General features: G+C 42.1%; 1 protein-coding gene and 1 long non-coding RNA gene across 4 annotated transcripts in view; one reads left to right on the top strand and one right to left on the bottom strand.

The window, feature by feature from the left end:
• The window catches only part of LOC121276154, a 42331-nt gene extending 38710 nt beyond the window's left edge, over nt 1-3621 (bottom strand). The window contains exon 1 of the long non-coding RNA XR_005942619.1: nt 3554-3621. This is a non-coding gene — a long non-coding RNA (uncharacterized LOC121276154). The remainder of the gene's footprint in view (nt 1-3553) is intronic.
• The window catches only part of thsd7aa (thrombospondin, type I, domain containing 7Aa), a 537669-nt gene that overhangs the window by 210051 nt on the left and 299814 nt on the right, over nt 1-27804 (top strand). For all 3 annotated transcript variants that reach the window (XM_041184218.1, XM_041184217.1, XM_041184219.1), the window contains exon 2: nt 2781-3579. In XM_041184218.1, the coding sequence (XP_041040152.1) occupies nt 2781-3579 (799 nt within the window). The remainder of the gene's footprint in view (nt 1-2780; nt 3580-27804) is intronic.

Below are 27804 nucleotides of genomic sequence, written 5' to 3'. Positions count from 1 at the left end.
TTTGCAAAACGTCAATCCCACACATTTCTGTCAGCGCTAGTTGTACTATCACAATGCAATAAGTAATTTGGAAACATTAGGAAATAAGTCAAGTGAATGCATTGGCAATTCTATTATTGACTCATAACTATATATTCCTGCACTCAGTTAATTATTTTGTGATGCCTAACTGAATCCAATAAATTGTTTGATTCTTTTTTCTTTCAATTGTGGACATCACCTTCATTTTATAATCTGGGAAAAGGAAAAGTCCAAATTGGTAGAAGCCAATGAGTCCTAGAATGCCATAAGGTATTAAAATGAGAGTGAATGTTAGTGTAGGAGCATGCAATGTGCCTGTAAGAAATTCTTTGGCCTGCTCTATTGATGTCGCATTAAATGGAACAATCATATGCTATATCTTGCCTAATGTAATTTGAAAACTTAAATTGCTAAACTAGGCTAACAGTATCTTGTGATTGGTTGATTGACGGCATGAGACGTACATTACATTTTGGGAAGAATAAAGCAGTATATTTTCAGATTTTAAGGCCAAGTAATGTGAAAAAAAATCCAGATCATTAAACAAATAAGATCTGAATCACCCAAAACCTGAAGCCATTTTCAATAACATTGTTGAAAACATCATGATTTTCATCCAGTGTGACTTTCAATTTATTGTGACATGACAAGTTGCTTCTTAGGAAAGATAAATTTCAAACAAGCTCGTTAAAGTCTGATTCACACCCTTGCTCAATCACAGCTGGTTTGACTGGCTTTAACTTCAGCCTGGTAGTTGTCTCTTTTCTTAGGTCATCATCTACCTGACAGGAAGTGAACAGAGGGAATTAACTATAATGTTGTTATCTCTTTGTTCTGTGTAAAATGTAGCTGAATCATTAATTCAATACATACATATGAACAGAAGAATACTAAAGTGGTTAAGAAATGCCAGGATCTTTAGGTCGGCGAGCAGCAGGTAGGGCCAACTCCCTGACGCGCAAAATAACACGGGATGACGTCGGACGGAAATCCCAACGTCACCCCGCATCATTTCAATTTTCAGGTCGGCGGAGGCATAGCTGAATCAGCTGTGCGCCCACTGATCTGTCAACGGCCTATTGAGGCCATTTAAAAAGTAATTGAGATAATTAATGGACCTGCCCGTCTAACCTTAAGGTTGGCTGGCAGGCCAGGAGCCCTGGCAGGCTTCAAAAAAAGCATGGAACCTCACCCACAGGTGGGATGAGGTTTCATGAGGGTTTTTAAAATTTTAATAAATGTATGCTTTCAAGTGATGGACATGTCCCAACTCATGTGACAGTGTCACATGAGGGGGACATGTCAAGGAAATTTTGTTTGTGCACCAGCACCATTTTTAAATTTGGCGCCGATCTCCCTATGGCAGCACTTAGCCTCAGGGAAATAAGTGCGCTCTTTCGTACTCATGTGCGAAAGAGTGCACTCTTGGCTGAGGGATTTCCCCCCCGCCCTCCCCAACCACACGGGGAGTGCATAGCGCTTCCTGCGGACATCAGGCCGGGCAGGCTTTAATTGGCCCGCTGACATAAAATGGCTGTGCGCCCCCAATTGGAGGTGCAGCTGCCCACACCAGCTCCTGCACTTGCCCCTGACGGTGGAAAAATTCTTCCCAAAGTTTCAGGCCTCCAAGGCCTCCAAATATTTTCTGCAAGCCTAGGTTGGTTATTGACACTAGAAAGTACAGAGCACATATTGGGTTAGTTTAAAACCCTTTAGAATACTGCCATCGCCAACATCCCATGGTATAATCTGAACATGTGCATCTTCTAAAATATTGCAGAGTATCATCTTTAATCACAAACTAAAATTAAATGCAAATGTTCTTCTCTTCTGAGGGTTGATCCATACTTGTGTATATTCTACGGGTACTGGTGGCCCTCCAGTAGCTTGGCAAAGTGACCGTTCTTTGTGTGAGCCAAGTGAAAATTAGCTGAGCAGGTTTGCAGTTAAATTTGTGATCCTGTCATCATCACAATAGGGTTGATTTTAACTCGCTAAAATTGGCTTTAATGGAGTGATGATTGCCTCAAAATGGGGTACATAAACTTACCGCCCAATAATGCTGATGCTCTGCCCACAGCCACTTTGTCAAGGACCTGCCAAACACCTGCACTTTCAAGTGATAAGCCCCTTTTAATTTAGATTTGATAATGTACAAAGGACCTCGATTACTATTGCATGACATGAGCATGTGCTCTGCAGTCGCCTACTCGTCTTCCAACCAAAGAGACACCAATAAGTACATTTGAACTATTTTTGTGGGGCAAGCAGGAGAGCTTTTGTGTTGCTCAATATAGAGCCGTCCCAAATTTGACATCCTGCATTGGGACGCCCCTTTGATACCTGCAGGTTACCAATTCCATTGAAATGAGACCAGACTTCAAAATGGCTCCAGCTTTTTCACTGCCAGATTGAGCAGTGATAGCTTCACTGATTGAGGTTAATTTTAACTTTTAAGCGGCAATGTCCACAAATATGCTTTCTCCAATAGAAAACACATCCAGGATTGGGAAAGCTGGCAGATTTTTCCCTGGGGTTTACCAAATGACCTTTTCCCCTGTCCTGTGTAGATTGATGCCATATATGATAGTAGACTTGTTGCAAATATATTATATATACTGCATTTATACTCTCATGAATATTTTAACATTGTAATGAAAAATGTAGTCTTGTGAATTTATATCAAGTTTTTCATCTTAAACAGTTAATTAAAACATCTAACCACTAAACAAACTCTTCTTAAATTCTTTATCTTGTAGGCACCTGGGGGAGATGTATGGGAGAGGAGTGTGGCCCAGGAGGTGTCCAAACCAGGTCAGTATGGTGCGCCCATGTGGAGGGATGGACAACTTTACCCACTAACTGTAAACCAGCAGAAAGACCTGAGAATCAACAGAATTGTTTCAAAGTCTGCGATTGGCATAAGGACCTGTATAACTGGCAGGTGGGCGAATGGAGCAAATGCTTGCCAGTTGCTTTCAGGAACCCTTCTTCAAGGCAAACCACTGAGTGCCTGAAAGGTGAAGAAGGAATTCAGAGCAGAGATGTAACTTGCATCGAGAAAAGAAATGGAGCTGCAGTAGAGGATGATATCTGTGACTATTTTGAGACTAAGCCCCACCTTGAACAAGCCTGTCTCATCCCCTGCCCACAGAACTGTGTGGTAACAGAATTTACTCCCTGGTCAGAATGCACTAAATCCTGTGGGGTAGGGTTACAACACCGAATTCGTCAAATATTAGTACCCCCTCTCTATGGTGGTGAACCTTGCCCCAACCTGACTGAGTTTCGGACCTGCACGTTCAGTTCCTGTGATGCAGAAGAAAGTATTTACAGTTTGAGAGTTGGCCCCTGGAGTGCATGCTCTCTTCCACATTCTCGACAAGCTCGGCAAGTAGGAAAACGGATGAGGGACCCAGAAGCCCGGGAGCTTATGAAGAAAAAGAGGAACAGAAACCGTCAAATCCGTCAGGAGACTAAATATTTTGTTGTATTGATTGGTTACCAAACAAGACAAGTTACATGTACTCACAAAAATGGAAAGACCGCTGCTCTGAGGTAAGAAGTTCACAGTTAATGAAGCACATCTTGGTCCCTGCTTTTATTAAGTAACCTGGATGAATGGCTTAGACAGGGGGCTGAAAAACATCAAAGAAAAGGAGGTAAATCAAGAAGTGGTGAATAGGTAATAGCAAGCTTGAGTCTTGTTAGCCTGTAGAATATATAAATTGGATGAATCAATGTTTTAGGTGGTCATTTTTACCATTGGGATCCAGGTTTAAATGTTACGTCTTCTCTGTCCAGTGACTGTAAAGGTCAATTATGAAATGAACTGGAACAACGTCAACCCAGTGGCCATAAAACTGTCCTAATGAAGGGGAAAGTATCACACATTGAGTAGCATAAACCAGGAAAGGTTCTAACTGTAGCTTTTTTTCCTAGATTTTTGTTGAGGGATGTTGTGAAGCAGTAGAAGGAAGTTTACTTTGTATCTCTGCTAATCCTGCTATACTTGAAGGAAACTTGGGTGCCCAAACACCTTCAGGTTCATAAACAGAAAGTCCCAAAACATCCATGGGAGATGTGGTTCTATGTAGTAATTGAAGTGCCCCCTGGTCTCTCATTCAAAATTGATTGAAGCTATTGGTAAAATTAACAAGCATGGTTCTGTAATCCTTTCTAAATGCATAGTTTAACTCAGATGCATAATTACTCCATCCAACCATGGAATTCCAATGCACCAAATCACCTGCTATTCATTCTCATTAAGTAGAATTCCCAATCCAGGCAAAATGTCTCAGAACATTGTCCATTATCTGGTTCGCACTAACTGTTTACTGTAACAGATTATTATCATCTCATTATGCATTATATCCAGTTGCAGTGTCATTGGGCTGAATTTTAATGGCCACCCACATGCGGGAATGCAAGTGGGTGGATCCATAATGTTGGGCTCTGTGCCATTTTCGGAGCAGGAGGGGAGGAGTCGACTGAGCTGTCTGCCCATGGCCCAGTTGAAGTCCTTAAGTGGGCAATTAATGTCCACTTAAGGGCATTATTCTGTTGCTGCTCAGATTTAACAACTGCTGGGAGAGGTCTGTGCCCAAAGTGCAGCCTGCCACGTATGATCCAGTGAAAGTGGGTGGGGGGTGCTTCATTTTCAGGTCCCTCGTTCCATTGGAGGTCCCCTCCCCACAGTTTTCCTTCCCTGTCATCCTGTCCAATATGCCTCCTCCTCCTCCACCCCAATTCACCGAGGCCTGCCAGCCTGGCAAGATCTCAGGCTTACCTGGGTTCCAGGACGTCCATGGTTGCTCTTCCTCCCAGGATCCCTGTAATACCAGCACTGACCACTGCTTCTGGTAGTGCTGCTGTTACTGCAGAATTAAATCCAATCGGCTGTCAACTCTTTGAAGTTGGACTTCCTCCTGGAGCGGGGTGGAAGCCTCGCCTCATAATAATTAAAAGGCCTGTCTCCCCATAAAATTAAAACAGAGCAAGATGGTCAACTCAAGCCTGACATTTATGCGGCATTGTGGGGAGCTACACTCAGTTTATAATCCAGCCCATTCGGGGTTATAGGGCTGAATTGGAGATAATGCAAACTGGCAAGCTTTTGAAAAGGACTCTTTAGAAATGCTGATTCAAGTATACCCTGATCAAAGTGCATTATTTCTTGGCAAAAACTGAAACATTTGTTAGGATTTATCTGTTTGTTTGTCTTTGACAAAATAATCTGCTTTATTTTTAAGTATATTATGCAAAATATTTATTAAAAGCTTCAGATCTTCAAAGCAATTTTCAGAATTGCATTCAGCCATTAATTGAAATGTATTTGGTTTGTGGATTCTAATATTGCACTTTGATATCAAATTGTCACTTGGCATTATGCAGAGTAAGTCACAATAACATGTGATTATAGTATGTGATAATTTACCTGAAGCATTACATACCTGCACCTAGATTTAAGTGCCTGAAATTTTTTAAATGTTCCAAGTTTTATAAGTTGGGCCCTTGCACCAAATAAATCCATGTTGAGGCAGTAAACCTCCTAAACTATCTAAGTACCTTTGATAACGTTGCATATTGGTTGAATTAATTATTACTTGATGATAGAGCTCTTAAAATTAAACCATTTTTATTTCAAACAGCCAAATATTCTGATGTGTTTTTAAAAGGGATCATAGGCAATGGAAACTGTCAATTTTGGGAAGGCATACTGGGCTACATGCAGAGATGGAAAGTTGGTATTACATGTGCAGGGAGGATAAATGTTTGGGGGGAAGGTGGAAATACAGTTGACATTGTTTTTCTGATTCGCTCCCAATGTTGAGAGGTACACAATGCACTGCAATAATAAAAGGCATAGAGTAAAACGCTGCTTTGAGAAAGGAGAAAACATTGTTGAAAAAGGGGAAGCATGTGAAGGTGAAACTATGATTTGATGTAATAGTTTTGTATTTGTTTTCCATAATTCTTAAATTGAGTTTATGTTATTTATAGCACTGTGCAACAGGGCAACAGAGGAAATAATATAGTGATTGGTTACTGTTCTGACGTGTCTAACAACTTGTTATGTATTGTATAATCTGTAACTATCTGTAAAGAGCTAGGAACTAATTGTTATGTGTAAGTGTTCCGGGGTCACGTTTCATGGCTGCACTAGAGACTGATGTGATGTGTAACAGAACCTGTTCAAACTGGTCCTTCTATTGTACAAAGCAGCATGGCAAGTTAAAGATAAAGAGTTCTGATATTTCCAAGCTTGAAGTGTGACTATTATCAATATCAGGGAGCCAAAAGACAAGAATACATAACAAAATAATATGGTGAAAATCCAAATACTGCAGATGCTGGAAATCTGAGACAAAAACCGAAAATGCTGGAAAAACTCAAGTCTTACAGCATCTGTGGAGAAAAAACAGAGTTACTGTTTCGAGTCCATATGACTCTTTTCCAAGTAGAACTCTTCTTAAAAGTAATATGGTTATTTGAACCAATCCAAAAAACCATTTACTTTTGTGTTACTGATGGTTGACAACGTGATGTGTACTATATGCAATGCTTTTAGTGAAACAATTTGATAATAGTTCACAAAATGGATATGTGGATACAAAAATAACAATGACCAATGACTTACTTTTATAGATTGCATTTAATGTGCTGTAATAAAAGGTCCAAAGATGTTTAACGCACTAAAAAAAACTTAACACAGAGCCATAGAAAGATAAATCAGGAAAGACAAATAAAAGCTTGATCAAGGAGATAGATTTTTAGGATCATCTTAAAAGAGGAGAGAGAGATAGAGAAGCAGAGTGGTTTAGGAAGGGAATTCCAGAGCTTAGGGGCCGGGCAACTGAAAGCGCAGCCACAAATGGTGGATTGTTTAAAATTGGGAATGCACAAGAGGCAAGAGCTGGAGGTGTACAGAGATCTCAGAGGGATGCAAGACTAGAGGAAGGTGACACAGACAGGGAAGAGTGGGGCCATAGAGGGATTTGAAAACAAAAATATTTAGTAGATCAATTCAGATTTAAAAGCTAAATACCTGCTTTAGAACAAGGTAGGGTTAACATTTCAGGCTGTTGAACTTTCTTCAGAAGTGGAACATGTTACAGATGAACGGCTTATATGTAGGAACAGAGCCATGGGAAAGGGAGCAGGAAGAAAGAAAATGAGACCTGTGTTTAGGTGGAGTACAAAAGAGGATTAAAAGACAGAAGTAATAATAGTGTAAGACAAAATGAGGCAATACTGAGAGAAACAAAATATGTATCAGATATCTAAAGGATATGTGAATAGTTACAGCAGAACAGCCAAGCTGGAGGGAAGCACAGAAAACCTGGCAAAGCAGAGAGGACTCCAGTCACCAAGGAGTGTGACAGAAGTACAGAGTTGACATTTCGAGTCCTCATAACCCTTCAACAGAACTTGAGTGAGTCCAAGAAAGGGGTTAAATATAAGCTGGTTTAAGGTGTGTTGGGGAGGGGGGTTTGGGTGGGGGGAGAGAGAGAGAAGTGGAGGGGGTTGGTGTGGTTGTAGGGACAAACAAGCAGTAATTGAAGCAGATCATCAAAAGATGTCACAAACAACAGAACAAAAGAACACATAGGTGTTAAAGCTGGTGATATTATCTAAACGAATGTGCTAATTAAGAATGGATGGTAGGGCACTCAAGGTATAGCTCTAGTGGGGGTGGGGGGAGCATAAAAGATTTAAAAATATTTAAAAATAATGGAAATAGGTGGGAAAGGAAAAATCTATATAATTTATTGGAAAAAACAAAAGGAAGGGGGAAACAGAAAGGGGGTGGGGATGGAGGAGGGAGCTCAAGACCTAAGGTTGTTGAATTCAATATTCAGTCCGGAAGGCTGTAAAGTGCCTAGTCGGAAGATGAGTTGTTGTTCCTCCAGTTTGCGTTGGGTTTCACTGGAACAATGCAGCAAGCCAAGGACAGACATGTGGGCAAGAGAGCAGGGTGGAGTGTTAAAATGGCAAGCGGCAGGGAGGTTTGGGTCATTCTTGCGGACAGACCGCAGGTGTTCTGCAAAGTGGTCGCCCAGTTTACGTTTGGTCTCTTCAATGTAGAGGAGACCACATTGGGAGCAACGAATGCAGTAGACTAAGTTGGGGGAAATGCAAGTGAAATGCTGCTTCACTTGAAAGGAGTGCTTGGGCCCTTGGACGGTGAGGATAGAGGAAGTGAAGGGGCAAGTGTTGCATCTTTTGCGTGGGCATGGGGTGGTGCCATAGGAGGGGGTTGAGGAGTAGGGGGTGATGGAGGAGTGGACCAGGGTGTCCCAGAGGGAACGATCCCTACGGAATGCCGATGGGGGTGGTGAAGGGAAGATGTGTTTGGTGGTGGCATCATGCTGGAGTTGGCGGAAATGGTGGAGGATGATCCTTTGAATGCGGAGGCTGGTGGGGTGATAAGTGAGGACAAGGGGGACCCTATCATGTTTCTGGGAGGGAGGAGAAGGCGTGAGGGCGGATGCGCGGGAGATGGGCCGGACGCGGTTGAGGGCCCTGTCAGCACCGTGGGTGGAAAACCTCGGTTAAGGAAGAAGGAGGACATGTCAGAGGAACTGTTTTTGAAGGTAGCATCATTGGAACAGATGCGATGGAGGCGAAGGAACTGAGAGAATGGGATGGAGTCCTTACAGGAAGCGAGGTGTGAGGAGCTGTAGTCGAGGTAGCTGTGTGAGTCGGTAGGTTTGTAATGGATATTGGTGGACAGTCTATCACCAGAGATTGAGACAGAGAGGTCAAGGAAGGGAGGGGAAGTGTCAGAGATGGACCACATGAAAATGATGGAGGGGTGGAGATTGGAAGCAAAATTAATACATTTTTCCAAGTCCCGACGAGAGCATGAAGCAGCACCGAAGTAATCATCAATGTACCGGAGAAAGAGTTGTGGAAGGGGGCCGGAGTAGGACTGGAACAAGGAATGTTCCACATACCCCATAAAGAGACAGGCATAGCTGGGGCCCATGCGGGTACCCATAGCCACATCTTTTATTTGGAGGAAGTGCGAGGAGTTGAAGGAGATGGTCCGCCAATGCTGCCAGACCTGCTGAGTTTTTCCAGGTAATTCTGTTTTTGTTTTGGATTTCCAGCATCCGCAGTTTTTTTGCTTTTATTTTTGTTTTTATTTTTGTTTTTATATTTGACAGAAATACATACTGGTATATCCCAGTGATGCAAAACACCCCACCATGAGGGTAGCCCCAGCCCAAGTACCCGCCCACAATCATCTCCCAGGACCCCATCCTACATTATCAGCACCTGCTGTCTGAGTAATGCATGTGTATGGTTCAGGTCTGAAGTTGTTAGAGCCAATTTTAAGCCCACGGGCTGTAAAGCAAACATAGTAGAAACATTAAGGTGCTGTTTCTTGAGCTTCATTGGAACAGTGTAGAAGATCAGAGAAGAGAGGTCAGTATTTTCTGCCTTTAAAAAATTCTGATTTCAAGCATAGTCTTTACTTGACAACTATTTATGAAGGGATTAGGATCGGATGTGTCATTAATAAACTGCGGAACAAACAAATGTATATAATATCAATAAAGTGCAGATTTTGCAAACGGCATGTCAATAATTGTAGTTGGATATCTGAGTGCACCTAAGCTGCATCCAAGTGTTCAAAACGTGCAGCACTAAGATGTAAAGCAAACAAATAGAAACCAGAGCATTTCTGTTGTTCTTAGTGCGTATTCTGTGAAAATGTTTAGAAGAATGAGAGGTGACCTTATTGAAACATATAAGATTTTGAGGGGCTTGACAGGGGAGATGCTTAGAGAATGTCTTCTCTCATGGAGGAATCTAGAAGCTGGGGGCAGAGTTTCAAAATAAGGGGTCTCTCATTTAAGACTGAGATGAGGAATTTCTTCCCTTAGGGGGTTGTTAATCTTTGGAATTTTTTACCCCAGTCAGCAGTGGAGGCTGGGCCATTGAATGTATTGAAGGCTGAGTTGGACAGATTTTTTGTTCTACAAGACAGACAAGAGTTATATGGGGCAGGCAGGAAAGTGGAGTTGAGGCCACAATCAGTCCAGCCATGACCTTATTGAATTACAGAGCAGGCTTGAGGGGGAAAATGGCCTATTCTTGCACCTATTTCTGCTGCTCTTAAGTTCTTATGTTTAGTTATGAATGTGAAATCTGTTCATTGGCCTGCACAAAGATTTCTCCAATGACCGGCTAAGCTAGTGGAGTTAACTATAAAATTATCGTCATCGTAAAAACAATGTTCTGTAATATCTAATTAGTTTCTGAAAGCTTCTTCCTCTAGAATCATGGAGTCCCTGACCAAGTATAAAATGGTAATTGCTTTTAAGGATTGTAGGTCACAATTGAATATAGCACCATAAATTAAATACATAGAATGTAAGCATGCCCAGTGGGATTAATCATAAACTTTTAAATTAATGGTGTTCAATTGGGGCAAAAGTCAGTCAAATTCAGTTACTAAAATAATGAATAATCATAGGACTGGTGAATAAATATGATGGACCATATGCTATATTCAGATATTTCCATATCTGGTTCGCTGACATGCAGACACATCTGTCAAAACTAGTGATAAGTAATAACTCTACTGCACAGTGATGTAGGCAGGATTTTTTTTTGCGAGGGAGTTGTTTGGATATGAACTTCCCAGACCAAATAAAACAACGTCAAAAGATATATTTTTAAATAGGAATTGTGCAATCAATTTCAAATAAAAACATGGGCCACAATATTTATGAAGAGTCGGGGAGCGAGTGGGGTGGGACAGTTTTGCAGTCAGATAATCAGAACAACGGGCAGGATGAGCGTTCTGACATCATCACGCACTCTGGTGATCTTTCGGTCAGCAGCGCGCCCACCGACAATTTCTTAATTATTAAGGCCCTTAAAATATTAATTAAGTTGTATTTTTCACTGCCCGCTCAACCATTTGGTTGGCGGATGGGCAAATAGGCCAGGCGGCCATTGCATTTTTTACGAAACCTTATCCACGGGTGGGATGAGGTTTCCAACGGTAGGTAAAAGAACTCGAAAAAAAATTCCACTTCATTTTAAACATGTCCCTCTTCATGTGACTGAGTCACATGTGGTGACACGTTTATATCATTTATTTTCCTTTGTCCAAATCTTCAGCTCCCTGTGGCAGCTCTGTGCTCTCAGGGAGCTGTTAGCGCATGCTCCCCTGAGCATGCGCAGACTTCTGCACTCACCCTCCTCCTGCTCCCACTCTGGCAGCACTGAGCCTTTCAGCATGCCTTTCACGCTGGTTGGCCATTAGTTGGTCAGTCATCATGTAATCGCAGTTGGGGCAGCAGTCCTTTTCGCGGCCTCTCCCCGGCCCACCTAGCGTGCCTACCCGATGAAGGGAAAACCTGTCCAATGGGTTTCCCTCAGATCCTGTTGAAATTAATGACACAATCTGATTAAGATTTTGGAATTCTGTTTCTCCCAGCAACTGGGAAGGATTGGGCAGGGGTGGAGAAGATCCTGCCCCTTCTAACTCACAAGTGAAAATGTATTTAACTGTTCCAAGTAACAGTCCTCACCTAGCTTTAGCTGTCAGGTTTCCTAAGGCCCAGGAAACTAGGCTGCCTAAAGTTAATTCTGAAACAGAGAAAAAATCAACAGAGCATTGCCTCATTAAAACCTTTAAATAAGAGACCTGCCTTCTCGGTGCAGATTATTTGGCTGCCCACTGCCCCGCCTGCATTCAAATTGGAAGGGGACAGGTTTGAAATGGGTCAGCATCAGATTTGAGATTATTTACTATTTTACTTTCCACCTGATCCAAATCCACCTGTCTTTGCAGGATAAAGATCATTTAGATCACTTGATAGGATTCTGAAACAAAAGATGTTCTTCAAGACTTTAATGAAAAAAATACCTGATCAGAAGTGCGCCATCATTCGGCAGGTGTACAACATTTTTTTTCTCAGCAGATCTTTGCACTAGAGTCAGCCTAAATTTTGTCTTCAAGTCTCTGGAATGGAATTTGAACCCAAAACCTGCTGAATCAAAGGCAAATGCTCCAAAAAGTAAGCCACTGTTGACACTGCGTCCTGGATTTTCATGGAATCCGGCTGAGTCAGGGATTTCTGCCTTCCATTTCAATCTCCAGTAATTTTTGTTGGCACAGGATAAGGGTGCAGGTAGCCAGCCTGCAAGTAGCGTTCCTACCCTTGGCGGTGTCCCCTTTGAAGAGGTTTTCATTTCAACACCCCCTGCAATTTTAATGGAGTTGGACCCGCCCTGTTAGGAAACTTGGTAAAAGGCTTCTCAGAGGAGTCATGAAGCATGGGGAAACCCTAATTCCTGAGTCTGGAACCAAAAAACAGCTATTTTACAGCCATTGAAATACACTCCCCTGTTACCATCTCATAAAGCTGTCGTAGTATCAATGATAAAAAGCTATTATCTCATTCAGACTCTTACTCTTGTATAAATAAACACACAGGCAAAAAAAACTATTCAAAGAAAAAATAACTTATTACAAGGTCAGCTAAATATTCAAGGTGAACCAGATATTCATGAAGAGGCCATCTGGGGAAGAAGATGTTTGACCGTGTGTTCAAACTACTCCTCTTGATGCAGTTGCCATATTTCTTATGATCCTATGACCACATTATAAGTGCTTGGCTGGGTTTCAAGAATGACTAGTACATTTAGCTCTCAGTAGGCAATGTTGACACAGCTGCAGAGGGCAGTGCAAGCTATATTTTAGTCGCATCTTTATTATCTTGTAATAAGTCACTTTTCCTTTGAAGAGTTTTTCTCAATGCCTGTGTGTTTATTTACACAAGATTAAGAGGTGTGATATGGATAAAAGCTATTTGTCATTGATACTACGAATGGCCCTGGTTGATGGACACTTTTTTGAATTCGTAAGCTGATCAGTTTTTTTTACATAATAAATTTCCAAAGCCTCTTTGCTCACTGTATCATTTTATGAGCGTTTCAAAGTCTTTCCAGACTTGCCAATGGTTAGTTGGTTCTGCAGATAGTGGCTACTGGAAAAGTGGGTGTGGAGGATGCATGGGGAGCATGGAGCGGGCATGAGACATATGAAGGGGCATGGAGGGAGCAAAGGAAATATAGAGGGCATGAGGGATATGAGGGGTATGGACAGAGCATGGGGGATGTGGAGGATATGGAGAGGGCATGGGAGATACAGAGGCCATGGAGGGCTATGGCAGGATGGATGCAGAGGGTGAGGGGGTGAGGTTTTGAGAGCCTGAAATTCATGATTACAACAGGCCTGCTGGCCCACTAAATGGAAGTGAAACTTCTATGTTGCTGGCCTTACTGTTTGCTTGTCCTCATTGCTGCCTCAGGCCTGTCTCCATCCACTGCCCCCTATCTCCCCAGAATGAAAATATGACAGGCGGGGGAATCCTTAATTGAGATTGGAGTCTAGAACTTACCCAATTCCCGCTTCCTGACTCTTTCACGAAAATCAAGTCCTAGTAATGGTCATCAGACTTCATACACACGACTATCACTGATCAAAATTTTATAATGCTCAGACTTGGTTTGGTTCTAAAATATCATGACAACCTTTGAAGAAGTTTAAAGAATTGTTCAGCATTTTACTAGGTATCATTATTGAGTGCATTTTATTTTTGGAAGTATTTTCTTCTCTACTGGATTGTATTTCTGTCAAGGAATTCTCCTCATAAAAATCTCAGGCTAGGCATTAATTACTCCCTTTACTCTCCACTGGTGAATAAAGAACAATTACCTAAAAGAAAAATAATCTATTTTCAATCCTGGTAAACATAATTGCTTAAATGTACTAAAAAATATTCCTTTAAGAAGATGAATATTAAACAGTTCAATAGTTCACTTGGAGGTCAGTGTATGTTGAAAGACTTCCATTGTTGCCAGCATTTGCTGAAACAATACCTGATCAGCTGTACACTATCATTAGGGAGAGGTAGAACACTCCTGAGGGCCTCAGTTGGTGCTGGGGTGGGAAGACCATCCACAGGCTTTCCTGCCTGGTACTTAATCAGGGTGGAGATGGGAAGGCGGCAGTGTTGCCACCCTCCCTCCTTAAATGCCCTCCCTGCCTCCAAACCTGACGCAGGGGGAGGGCATTAAATTCCGCAGTGCGTAGCACCATAGGAACCAGTGTAACTAGGCACACTGGCCAACTGGGAGGAACCCAAGCCAGGAAAGTTCATTACTTGCCAGTACTGCAGACCTATGGGACATCCAGTGGAGCTGTGCATCAATAATGCTTATTCATGATGTCAGCAGATAAGCTCTCAGCTTCATTGGTGAAATCCCAGAATAGAGAATCCACAAGGATTGGTGTGGGAAAGATATTAAAAATGGAAGTATTTCCAACCAGATATTTTTTATATTTATTTCAAAATACCAAAATAAGGATGTAGTTTATGGTAATCTGCCCCTTTAAATCACAGAGTAAAGTGCTACGCATAGGAAGAAGAAAAATGACACGTGTACTCCGTGAATAAAATAGATTAGGATGAAGCTGAAAGAGACCTGGGACGGAATATAAACATGTCCAACTAATATAGAGCAGCAATCAATAAAGTCAATAGGATTTTTATTAATTCCTCCTTGGAATGGGGGCAAAAAACAAGCAAAGCAACATTGATTTGCCTATCCCTAGCACCCTGAGGGCACTAAGAGTCAACCACATCTTGTGGGGCTAACAGAGGTCATGAGTTCAAAATCCACTATAACAAACTGTGAAATTAAATTCAATAAATCTAGTAATTTGTAAAAGCTGTCGGATTGTCACAGAAGCCCAACATGTTCATTGACTTCCTTCACCTCTACTTCATCTGACCCATGTACGTTATAAGTCCCACAAGATGTGGTTGACTCAATACCCTCAAGATTCGACAATAAATACTGCTTTGTCATTTTTTGCTCAAAGCCTAGTAAATAAAAAAGCTTTCTTTTAAACTAAGAGACAATTTTAGAACAGATATCATTTCTTCACTGATGCAATGATCAATGTGTGGAAGAAACATCCAAATAGAGAAATGGAGGCAAAAATCCTGAAATCATTTAAGAAGAAATTGGATGATGCAATATGACAAAGGATGATATTTGGATCTCTCTGGATGAGTTAAGATGGGCTGAATGGCCTTCTTCACTTGTAACTATCTTCTGAAAATAATCTCCCCACAATAATCTGTCCCTGAAAATCATTTATTAATAACAAGAAACAGACCATCTTTGTTTTCTTGCTACTGAGCTTTTCAACTCTTTTGTTTTCCTTTGCTCCTTTGGCAATATTAACTCAATTCACATTATCTTCGGCTGTTTCATGAATCTACAAGATAATGATGAAAGATCACGAAAAGTCACTGTCCAAAGTGATAATGTGACAAATATGCATTCCTGATATGTAGCTCCTGCCTAAAATAAGTATTGCAAATTTACGTGCGGATGCTCTGTGCCAGCGTATGAAATGACCCCAAGACAGTTTCAGTTGCCTTGTGCCTATTTAAAAAATAGTAAATGAAGATTACTGTCATTGCATTCGTTATCTTTTTGTTTTAGAAAGGCTGTACTTGTTTTTATGTTTTCTCCTTCTCATCCATTCCAGCAACTCTCCACTCCCATAAAAGCCATAAGCTCTTCCAAACGCTCACAGTCCATGTCCAAATGCAACAAGACCTAGACAATATCCAGGCTTCGGCTGACAAGTTGCAAGAAACATTTACACCACACAAGTGCAAGGCAATAACCATCTCCAACAAGAATGAATCTAACTGTAACCTCTTAACATTCAATGGCATTACCATTGCTGACTTTCTCACTATCAATGTCCTTGGGGTTACCATTGACCAGAAACTGAACTTGACTAGCTATATAAATACGGTGGCTACAAGAGCAGGTCACTAATGCCCAGTTTGGGTTCTGCCAGTGCAATTCAGCTCCTGACCTCTACAGCCTTGGTTCAAACATGGACAAAAGAACTGAACTCCCGAGGCAAGGTGAGAGTGACTGCGTTTGACATCATGGCTGTATTTGACTGTGTGTGGCATCAAGGAACCCTGGCAAAACTGGAGTCAGTGGGAATCAGGGAGAAAACTCTCCACTGGTTGGAGTCATACCTAACACAAAGGAAGATGGTTCTGGTTGTTGAAGGTCAGTCACCTCAGCTCCAGGATATCACTGCAGGAGTTCCTCAGGGTAGTGTCCTCGGCCTAACCATCTTCAGCTGTTTCATCAATGTCCTTCCTGCTATCATAAGGCCAGTTTGCTTATGATGCACAATGTTCAACACCATTCAAGACTCCTCAGATACTGAAGCAGCCATGTCCAAATGCAGGTAGACCTGGACAATATCTAGGCATGGGCTAACAAGTGGCACATAACATTTGTGCTACACAAGTGCCAGGAAATGACCATCTCCAACAAGAGAGAATCTAACCATACCCCTTGACATTCAATGGCATTACCATCACAGAATCCTCCACCATTAACATCCTGGGGTACCATTGATCAGAAATTGAACTGGACTAGCCATACAAAATACTGTAGCTACAAGAGCAGGTCAGAGGCTAGGAATCCTGCAATGAGTAAGGCACAGTGGAATACTCCCCACTTGCCTGGATGAATGCAGTTCCAACAACACTCAAGAGGTTTGACACCATCTAGGACAAAGAAGCCCGCTTGATTGGCACTCCTTCCACAAACATTCAAACCTTCCACCACTGACGCACAGTAGCAGCAGTGCGTACCACCTACAAGATGCACTGCAGGAATTCACCAAGGCTCCTTAGAGAGCACCTTCCAAACCCACAACCACTACCATCTAGAAGGACAAGGGCTACAGATAGATGGGAACACCATCCTTGGGAAGTTCCCCTCCAAGTCACTCACATTCCTGACTTGGAAATATATCACCGTTCCTTCATTGTTGGTGGGTCAAAATCCTGGAACTCACTTCCTAGCAGCACTGTGGGTATACCTACAGCACATGGACTGCAGCAATTCAAGAAGTCAGTGCACCATCACCTTCTGAAGGGCAACTAGGGATGGGCAATAAATGCTGGCCCAGCCAGCGAAGCCCACATCTCTTGAATAAATGAAAAAAAGTCCAGAGGCTAGAAATTCCTGCAGCAAGTAACTCATCTCCTGACGCCCCATAGGCTGTTCACTATCTACAAGGCACAAGTCAGGAGTGTGATGAAACACTCTCCACTTGCCTGCATGAGGGCAGTTCCAAGAACACTCAAGAAGCTTGACACCATCCAGAACAAAGTAGCCCGCATTATTAGCACCCCCTCCACAAACATTCACTCCCTCCACTACCAATGCACAGGAACAGCACTGTGTATTATCTACAAGATGCACTGCAGAAATTCAACAAGCATCATTAGACTGCACCTTCCAAACCCATGACTGTTTTCCTTTAGAAGGATAAGGGCAATAGATACCCAGAAGGAAAAAAAACAGTTTGGACCAGCATTCTTATTTCCCAGTTTTTACTGTTTTTTCCTTCCGGGTACCTGGAACATCACCATTGGAGGTTCTTCTCCAAGCCACTCACCATCCTGACTTGAAAATATATCGCCGTTCCTTCATTGTCAGAATCCTGGAACTCCCTTCCTAACAGCACTGTGGGTGTACCAACACCATTTGGACTGCAACAGTTCAAGAAGGCCGCTCACCACTACCTTCTGAAGGGCAATTAGGGATGGGCAATAAGTGCTAGCCTAGCCAGTGGTGCCCACATCCCAAGAAAGAATAATAAAAGCTGTATGTGTGATCCATAGTGCAGTATTTTGAATTGTATGCATATGGGATTTTGCTTTGATATCCATGTGAAGTATGTTGGATGTCAACCTTGGCTCATTGGTCTCTGAGGCAGAAGTTGTGGATTCAAATCTTACTCTAGACACTAGAACAAATAATCTAGACTGACACCAGTGCAATATTGAGTGAATGCTGCAGCATTTTCCAGCTGAGGTGTTAAACTGAGATCACTTCTGCTCTCTCAACTGGATGTAAAAGATTCCAGCAAAGAAAATAATGAACAGTTCTGTGGAAATGTCATGAGGACTCGAAACGTCAACTCTTTTTTTCTCCGCCGATGCTGCCAGACCTGCTGAGTTTTTCCGGGTAATTCTGTTTTTGTTTTGGATTTCCAGCATCCGCAGTTTTTTGTTTTTATCTCAAAATAATGATTGAACTTTATAAATCACTGATTATATCTCAGCTGGATTATTTGTGGACTGTTCTGGATGTCACACTTCAGGAAAAACGTAAAAGCCTTAGAAGAGAACAAGATTTACAGGCTGTTACCAGCAATGTGGAACTTTAGTTATGAGGAAAAGTTAGAAAAGTTAGGACTGTTCTCTTTGAAAAAGAAAAGGTTAAAGGTTGCCAAATAAAAGTTTTTAAGATGATGAGACACTTTGATAGAGATGAGAGAGAAAAAGCTATTCCCTCTGATAAGTTGGTCAATAAGCAGAGGCTATAGTTTTAAAGTAAAAGATTGACAGGAGAGATGAGAAGAAATTGTTGGGAACTGGAAAGTTGTGCCCACAAAGGCGTTAGAAGCTCAGTGCATGAATAATTTTTAAAGGGAGTCCTCGAGGATGAAGAACTTATGGGGTTGTGGACAAAAGGCAGGGTGTGGGACAGAAAACCTTTTGGGAGATGCCTCCAAAGGACCCACAGGGCCAGGCTTCCCACATGGTGTGGGACTGCCCCTCTGTGGTCAATTGGCCACTTAAGGGCCTTAGTAAGCCCAAGGCTGAGTGAGCCTCCATTTGCCTGCCCTGCCCCCTGTAAAATTTCAAACAGGGTGGGATGCTGGGGGGTTAGGGGGGGCGGTGAGGCTCATAGGCGGCGGAAAGGCCATTGGCTAGATTTTATGTGTCCCCACATCTTCAAACCTGCCAGTGGGGAGGGTAAAATCCAGCCCCATGATTCAATTATTTTTTTTAAAAAGACTTCTAAGTAATAAAAGAATAATTTTACTCATAATGCAAACAAATAGCTTAGTGTCTACTGAATAGAAATATAAAATTAATTGAAGCAAAGATTCCCGAAGCCTTATAGGTTTGATGCCTACATTTAACATTGATAAAGAAAACTTCCAAAGCATAATGCTCTGCTGGATGGGGCTAATGTAATGAAGTAGCAGGAGAAATGTGGATGTGTAGAACTGTGTTCCTATGGCTTTTTACTCATGTGAATATTTGACGGAGCAGACAGGTTTCACCAGGAAACAACCAAACTTTATTACAGAGAGCTTTCAGGCGCTTCATGCTCGATCAGCACAATCAACAGAAAGCACCCCCCCACCCCCGTATAGCCCACACTTTGGGTTTATTGGTCAGAGCCTTAACAGAACATCACATGACCCCTGATAAACAACAGGAGGGGCTAAACCCTCAGCACATTCCCTCCCCCTTTATTTTTTTACAATTTCTAATAACAGAAACTTTGAACATCCAATTGCATAAACATATATACAATGTCAGGTGATTAAAGTTCAATTTTATGGCAGTGGGATTTTACATTCCTGGCAAAGTCAATGGAGTTTAGAATGGCTCACACATTTAACAGCCCTGTCCCCACCATGACAGGGCCGTAAAATTCCAGCCCACGTCTCTGAGGTTCTCTCCTTATATGGCTAGACCGGCGAAGCTCTACCACTTGAGGTTCCTCAAAAAGATCAAAAGGACCTCGAACTGCAGCATGAGACACATCACTGGAATGTGGCAGTTCAGGGTTTGGCAACTCTACAGAGACATTGGGCATGTCTATTCTAGGTCGATCAGTCACCTCAGGAATTGACGGTTCGACTTTAATCACAGGCAGAATAGTTGGAATGTCTCTCTGACAGGAATACGGTCTACATGCTTACGGACAATTCTATCTCCCACTTATACTTGGAAAGATAATGAACCAGTCTCTGAAACAAAGGTTCCAGGAACCCAACAGGATCCACTGCTGAAAATTTGCATAAATACTGTGTCACGTACAGTGAATGTGTGAGTTTTGCTGTGTATATTGTAGTTCAATTTTTGATTATTTTGATGATCTACCTTCCCCTCTAAATTTGGAAACACCAGGGGGAGAATTTTCATGCTTGCCGAGGCGTAAAATGACGCGCAGTGACGTCAGGTGTCCTGACGTCACTGTGCGTCATTCCGATCCTCTGATCAGCAGGCAGACACCAGAGTCGGCTGTGCACCCGCCGAACTATCAAAGGCCTGTTAAGGCCATTAGGAGAGTAATTAAATAATTGACAGGGCTGCCCCTCCAACCTTAAGGTTGGCGGGCAGGCGAAGAGCCCAAGCAGCCTTCGCATTTTTCACGAAACCTCATCCATGGGCGGGATGAGGTGTCATGAAAGTTTTATTAAATTAATAAATATTTTCCACATATTTCATAAACATGTCACATGAGGGGACATGTCTAAATAATTTTAATCTAACTTTTTAAAAAACTTTTAATTTAGACTTAATCTCCCTGAGGCAGCTCCATGTCTCAGCGAGATTTCTGCGCTGCGCAGGTCCCAACTCTCCCTCCTCCCTCCACCCGCACTGCACTATTGGGCGTGTGTCATGCTGGGCGGGCCTTAATTGGCCCCCCCACGTAAAATGGCGGCGCGTAGCCGATCGCAGACGGTGATCGGCTCCATGCCCGCTACCGACTGACCTGCCCAACAGGCAGAAGATTCTGTCCCCGTTGTAACCGTGTACGTAGGTGGCATTTCATCAATATTTCAGATGGTGCTGATCCCGTAGTCAAATGTAGTGTTGTATAATAACTGGGGAAAAAAACGGGAAAGTCAAGATTCCAGAGTGCTTTCCAATAGCTTTTTCATACCAGACTTAAAAGTTTGTACTGCCCTCTCAGCTAGGCCATTTGATGAGGGATGGTAAAGAACTGTTTGAAATGTCTGATTCCATTTAGATCCATAAATTTCTGAAACCCTGTGCTAGTCAAAGTGGTGCCATTTTCTGAAACAACAAGTTCAGGTAGGCCGTGTATGCTGAAACTGTGACGTAGCTTCTCTATAGTTGTGTTTGACGTTGGCAACTTGACTTTATATACATCCATCCATTTGGAACGTGCATCTACAATTATCAAGAACATGGTACCCAAGAATGGTCCTACATAATGTATATGTAATAGAACTCAAGGTCAACCAGGCCACTCCCACGTATGCGGGGGAGCTGGAACATGCAACTTCTGTTGTTGCTGACAGTAGAGATCAAACTTGACCAAGTTTTCAATGCCTGGCCACCAAAAATAGCTTCGTGCAAGCATTTTCATTTTTGATGTGCCCGGATGGACAATATGGAGTTCTGTCAAGAGGAGCTCTCAGCCTTGTGGTGAGACCACCACTCTTGACCCAGTTATGACTGGTGCAGTTGGTAAAGCGGAGTTACTTAAAAATCCCAAAAGGAAACTTTAAACAACTGTCATAACCTATAATTTTAAGCATTATGTTTGAGATGCGATTCTAAATTCAGGAATCACACCATCAATTCTCAAGGTTTTACATTAAACTAAATGAAACATTTTATTAACTTACACAGGTTAAAATATATATACACATGGCTACAAATTACTGCTATCATGACTTTTAACAAAGTATCAAACTAATCTCCATTAAGGCAACAGCAATCCATAAACTCAACAAAACACCAGGCAAAGCCTTTTAACCTTACAAATTGAAAATTAGGTTATTTTCACTTTGGCTCCTTGCAGACACAGTAGTCGGCTTACAGGCTTTGATCTTACATTGCCTCTGCCCTGCATACCCAAAAACTGCTAAAGTTATACCAACCATTACTGATTGAATGCAAATTCTCATTGTCTCACCAGCCTCTTTGAACTCCCCTTTTTAACAATGAAACTCCTTTCATAATGCCAATTTTATTAGTAATATATTCATATTGCTTGGTAGCCGCTAGATGGGCATCAAGTTTTCACCCCACTTCTTGAATGCTCTATTCAAAAACTGTAAATGCATGCTATCTCTCTTGTACATCAAAACTAGTACACATCAAAGCACCCAGACTAGTTGGTTTTAATCCAATTAAGACACACCCACAGATGAAACCCCTATTTTAAAAGAAAAATATTTTCCAAAGTATTATATACATTAATAGCTTCATCACAACCCCCACAACAAAATCCCACCTTGGCAGCTGAATTGCATCTGTCTGACGTGGAATGGTCTCAATTCTTCAGATACTGACAAGTTTGGCCATCCTTTTCAGACAACGTCTCTGACTTGCGATAATGTTGGATCTCTGATTGTCCAATTTCTAAATTGTTTCGCACATACAGGCGAAGAATCTAAGAAATTCAATAATAGCACTAATTCCTGTGGAAGAAGAGTATGCACAATGCTGTCTGGCAACAGGAGACAACTGAGTGTGTCTGCATTTGCAATTTGTCAGCCAGGACAGTACACAAAAGTATACTCATATGCAGATAATGTCAGAGTCCATCGTTGTATCCTTGCTATTGGCGGATGGCCTTGGCCTCACTGAATAAACCCATTAATAGTTTATGATCTGACACAATGATGAAATGGTGACAAAGTAGGTACTGGTGGAATTTCTTCACCCCAATACCACTGATAAACCTTCCTTTCCTAGCTGGGAATAACTTTTCTTGGCCGAGGAGAGGTTTCTTGAGACATAGCCAATGAGCCTTTCAGACCCATTTTCCATTTTATGGGATAACAAAGCTCCTACTCTGTAGGGAGAGCCATCACATACCAGCTCTTTCAATAGGTTGTAGTGTACCAATAGACACAATGAATGCAACAGTTCCATTGCTTTCATGAAGGCTTCCTCCTGTTGTGGTCCACAAAGCCAGCGATGGTTCTCTTTTAGTAAAGAGTGTAACAGTGCCAACACAGGTTCGGTAAGAAGCGGCTATAGTAGTTGATCATGCTCAGGAAGGACTTGAGTTCTGTTACATTGGATGGTAATGGCGCATATTTTATTGCGTCAACTTTGTCTTCCAATGAGTGCAGTCCAATGGCATCCACCATGTGGCCTAGATAAGTCACTTCTGTTTCCTGAAATGTGCACTTTTCCTTCTTTAACTGTATGCCAGCTTCCATAAACCCCCTTAGCACCTCATCCAAGTTTGTCAAGTGTTCTGTCTCAGTTAACCCCATGATGAGGACATCACCTTGATATACAATTACTTGTGGAAGTCCTTGCAAAAGGCTCTCCATCATTCTCTGGAAGATAGCACATGCTGATGAGACCCCGAAGGGTAGATGAGTGTATTGATGTGTGTTAATGGTTACGTACTCCCTCAATGTGCTATCGAGTTCTAGTTGCTGGTAAGTGTGGCTCATATCCAATTTCATATAGGTCTTGCCTCCAGCCAGTATGGCATACAAGTCATCTATCCTTGGGATAGGGTACTTGTTTAGTTTGGCTGCTTTATTCATGGTCAATTTATGGTCTCCGTAGATATGTATGGTGCAGTTGGGCTTAACCACTGGAACTATGGGTGCAGCCCATTCTGAGAATTGAACAAGTTGGATAATGCCTAGCTTTTCTAACTTGCACAGCTCCTTGTCAACCTCTTCTTTCAACATATAAGGCACAGGTCTTGCCTTAAAGAAGCATGGTGTTGCCTGTGGCTCCACATGTATCTTGGCCTGCATGCCTTTTAACTTCCCTCATTCATCCCGAAAAACCATGTTGTATTTTCTTAGAAGTTCTGGAACTCTATCAGATTTAATGTGAAATATCTCAGACCAGTCAAACTTGATTTTCTGTAGCCAGTCTCGGCCTGGAAGACTGGGTCCTTCTCTTTTCACAATTACAGGCAGCTAGGGCAGCTTGTAAGAAACTGGTACTTTGGTGATGCCCTTTACCTGAATGAATTCTCCCATGTATGTCTATGATTTAGCAGTTGTCTTCTCCAGGTTTATTGGCTGTCTATCTTCATTAAGGTACCTGAAAGTGTGCTCCCCCCACTACCGTAGTTGAGGCACCCATATCCAATTCCATTATTAGTGGCTTCTCGTTAATTTGGATTGTCATAGTGATAGGTTTGGTTTTCACAGCAGTTACGTTATACAGGGAATATATGTCAGCATCAGCAGCTCCAGTCTCTGCTGTATTCTTTAATTCGATCATCCTGGTTTGCTGCTTTGCAGGCTGCTTCAATTTTGCCTGGCATTGCCTTACCATGTGACCTTTCTTATGGCAGTACTGACATTCTGCCTTCTTGAATTTACAGGTGTCCAGTCCATGGTCACCCCCACATCTACAACAACTTAATCTTGAAGTCGCTGCTGAAGCATTTCTACGAAGCTTTTTCATGTTTCTCACAGCGGACATTGAATCTCGCTTCGATGCTGTGGGTCTAGTTCTCGCACCACGCTCGGCAGTAGGCTCCCGCCCCACATACAGTACGGCGTCATGTTCTGAGTTGCAAAGCCTGCAGCACTTTCCATGGCGAGAGGGATTTCTAGGCCGCGCTTAAATCGATGTTGATCTCAGTGAATGAACGGCGCTGTATGACATCGACCTGAACTCCACAAACTAATCGGTCCCCAACATATCATTTAACGTGTGCCCAAATTCGCAGTATTCTGTTAACTGCTTCAGGTTCGCTACATATGTTGCGATGGACTCTCTTGTGGCCCTAACTCTGGAATTAAACTTAAAATGCTGCATCATTACGGATGGCATTGGCTGAAGTGCGTTTTCATGAGGTTCATAATTCATTATAGGATTTAGAATTGGGTGCGCTCGGGGCCGTCAGGTTGGGAATAAGATTGTATATCATACCCTCAAAAGGATGGCTTTCTGCTTTTCCTCCATGGTAATTTTGTTCGCAATGAACTAAAATCCAAGGCGCTCTACATACTGGCTCCAGTCTTCCATGGCCGCGTCAAATGGATCAATTCTGTCAAAGAGTTGCATGACTGGTGAGTAGTCTATTTTTTTCTTATCATTTCAGGAACAGGGTGAGGCACAAAGTTGAAGCTAATTTTACCCTCGTCACCAAATTTAATGACTTGATGGAGCAGACAGGTTTCAACAAGAAACAACTAAGCTTCAATACAGAGAGCTTGATCAGGACTCTTATCAGGAAGTCCCACCCCCGGATTGCCTGCACTTAGGGCTCACTGGTCGGAACCTTAACGGAACATCACGAGACACCTGATAGACAGCAGGAGGGGCTATATACTCTGTTACCACAGCTCAGCACTTATTTCATTTACAAAAACTGATTAGACAAAAATGAAGCTGATCAGCAACTCTAGGAAGGTCATCTCTAACTGACAAAGAGCATTGGCCTTTCCAGCACGCATCTGCCAGAATTGTGGCAGAACACTGGGAACTCGGCCAGCACCTGCAAATATTAGGTCTTGACTTTCACCCCAGGATTTTGAGGGGAATGTTTGTTTGGTAAGAAACTTCCATTGACCACTGTGAGTCCCTGATGTCAGACGGGGTGTGGTCAGAGAGGGAATTTCCAGGCCAGAAATTTCCTTAGCCCAGCCTGGATTATACTTGACAACCAGTGCACTGGGCAAAATGAGGATTGCCTCATCAGGATTGCATATGGAGATCATAAGAACATAAGAAATAGAAGCCAGAGCAGACTATACAGCCCATTCAGCCTCCTCTGCTATTCAATACGATCATGGCTGACCGTCGGCTTCAACTCCACTTTCCTGCCTGTTCCCCTTTTCCCTTGATTTCCTGAAAGACCAAAAACCTGCCTATCTCAGGCTTTTAATATGTTCAATGATAGAGCATATACAAGCCTCTGGGATAAAAAATTCCAAAGATTCAACACCCTGTAAGTGAATAAATTTCTTCTCATCTCAGTCCTAAACGATCAGTCCCTTATCTTGAGACTGAGTCCCTGTGTTCTAGAGTCCCCAGCCAGGTGGAATAACCTCTCAGTGTCTACCTTTCAAGACCTTCAGAATCTTGAATGTTTCAATAAGATCACCTCTCATTCTTCTAAATTCCAGGGAACATATATCTAATTTACTCAGCCTCTCGTCATAGGGCAACCCCTTCATCCCAGGGACCAATCTAGTGAACCTTCATTGTACCACCTTGAATGCAAGTATATTGTTCCTTAAACATGGAGATCAAAACTGCGTACAGTAGTCTAGATGTTGTCTCACCAAAAACATGTATAATTGTAGCAAGACTTCCTTTTTCTTGTAAACCTATCCCTTTGCAATAAAAGCCATCTTGCCATTTGTCTTCCCAATTGCTTACTGTTTCTATATGCTAACTTTCTATGTTCCTGTACAAGAATACTAAATTCCTCTGAACATCAACATTTACAAATATCATGCTTTTTGAAAAGTATTCTGCTTTTCTATTCTTACGGTCAAACTGAATAACCTCATGCTTCCCACATTAGACTCTATCTGCTACCTTGTTGCCCAATCATTTAACTTGTCTATGTCTCTTTGCAGCTTCTTTGTATCCTCCTGACAGCTTACATTCCCACCTAGCTTTGTATTATCAGCAAACTTAGATCATCTAGGGGTCTTGGCCTTCACCTCTGAAGAAAAAAATCCTGAAAAGGTTTCTGCAGGGGCTGAAAAGAGCAATTGCCCAGTGTTGCACTACCCAGCTATATGAACTAACCTGTGCCCAAAACACATGGTGGTGTGGTTACCAGCAGTAATATTTGTGTTAAAGCTCTCTTGAACCAGATACTTGAGCAGGATCAGCCACAGAAATTTCTTATTGGGATAGGTGGTTTGGGCACATATTTGCTGTGTGAAACTTTGTAATCAGTCAAAGTGAGTGAATATATTTTGTATCTCAGTGTTGCACTAGTCTGTATGTTGGGAAGGAGCAGAGAAGTGTAAGGTGGTCCTCGAGTAATTATGTCAAGATCTATGGTCCTGTTTCCACAGGAATAAGGACCAAGCATCATCATTAGGGCTTTTTGGACCAGATCCAGAATGAGGAAGCAGAATATGTAGGGAAAGAAACTATTCTTTTATTCCTCTGTTTAAAAGAGAGGGATAAAACTTGTTATGTTTTGTGCCTTGGAGATATACAGAGATGATACCAGTTTCTATATCTGAACAATTATTGACAGTGCTCTGAAAATATCTGCAGCAGCCACCAGCTTCCAGCTTACTTATATTGTGCTTCGCTGTAACACACCCAGGTTTGACTAATAGCGAATAAAAGAGAGTACAGTCAACAGACACACATAATTAACCATTAAACAATTGAACAATTAAATGTTGCAAATCTTTTGCGTTGTATGGGATCTAAATGCTTCAACTGGCTTTCATACATTTTGCTACAAGTGGTTGTGTTAAACAACTGGATTTACTGAACTGCTTTGATCTGCCTTTGGGATATAAGACCTGTGACCAACAATCAATAGAATGCACATAGGGTTGGCCTGCTGCGCTGCAATTGGCTGAATATAGACAAATTTTAACTGAATTTAAAGTATTTCAAAGTAATTGCAACAGCAGCAGGAAAAGCACATCAGGGTCGGGTTTCAACTGACTGCTGATCAAGTTCAAGTTCAAGTGATTAGCGCTGGATTAATGAGACCGCAGGTGCTTGTGTAACCGAGTTACAGGGTGCTATGTGATGAATAGCCCTGAATGGGTACAATCATCAGAAACCGCCATGCTGACCTAGTCTTATGGGCAGGTGCTTCTTCCAACAAATGGACTTTGAATCAGTAGTGTCTCAATTTCATAAAGGAAAAGGAATGATGCCTCAGGAATTACACTAATTTTGTTTTAAAGCAACATGCTGCAAGCAA

This window comes from Carcharodon carcharias, chromosome 3 (assembly GCF_017639515.1).
Source record: "Carcharodon carcharias isolate sCarCar2 chromosome 3, sCarCar2.pri, whole genome shotgun sequence".
Taxonomy (NCBI): Eukaryota; Metazoa; Chordata; class Chondrichthyes; order Lamniformes; family Lamnidae; genus Carcharodon; species Carcharodon carcharias.
This window is presented reverse-complemented; position numbering and strand designations above follow the sequence as displayed.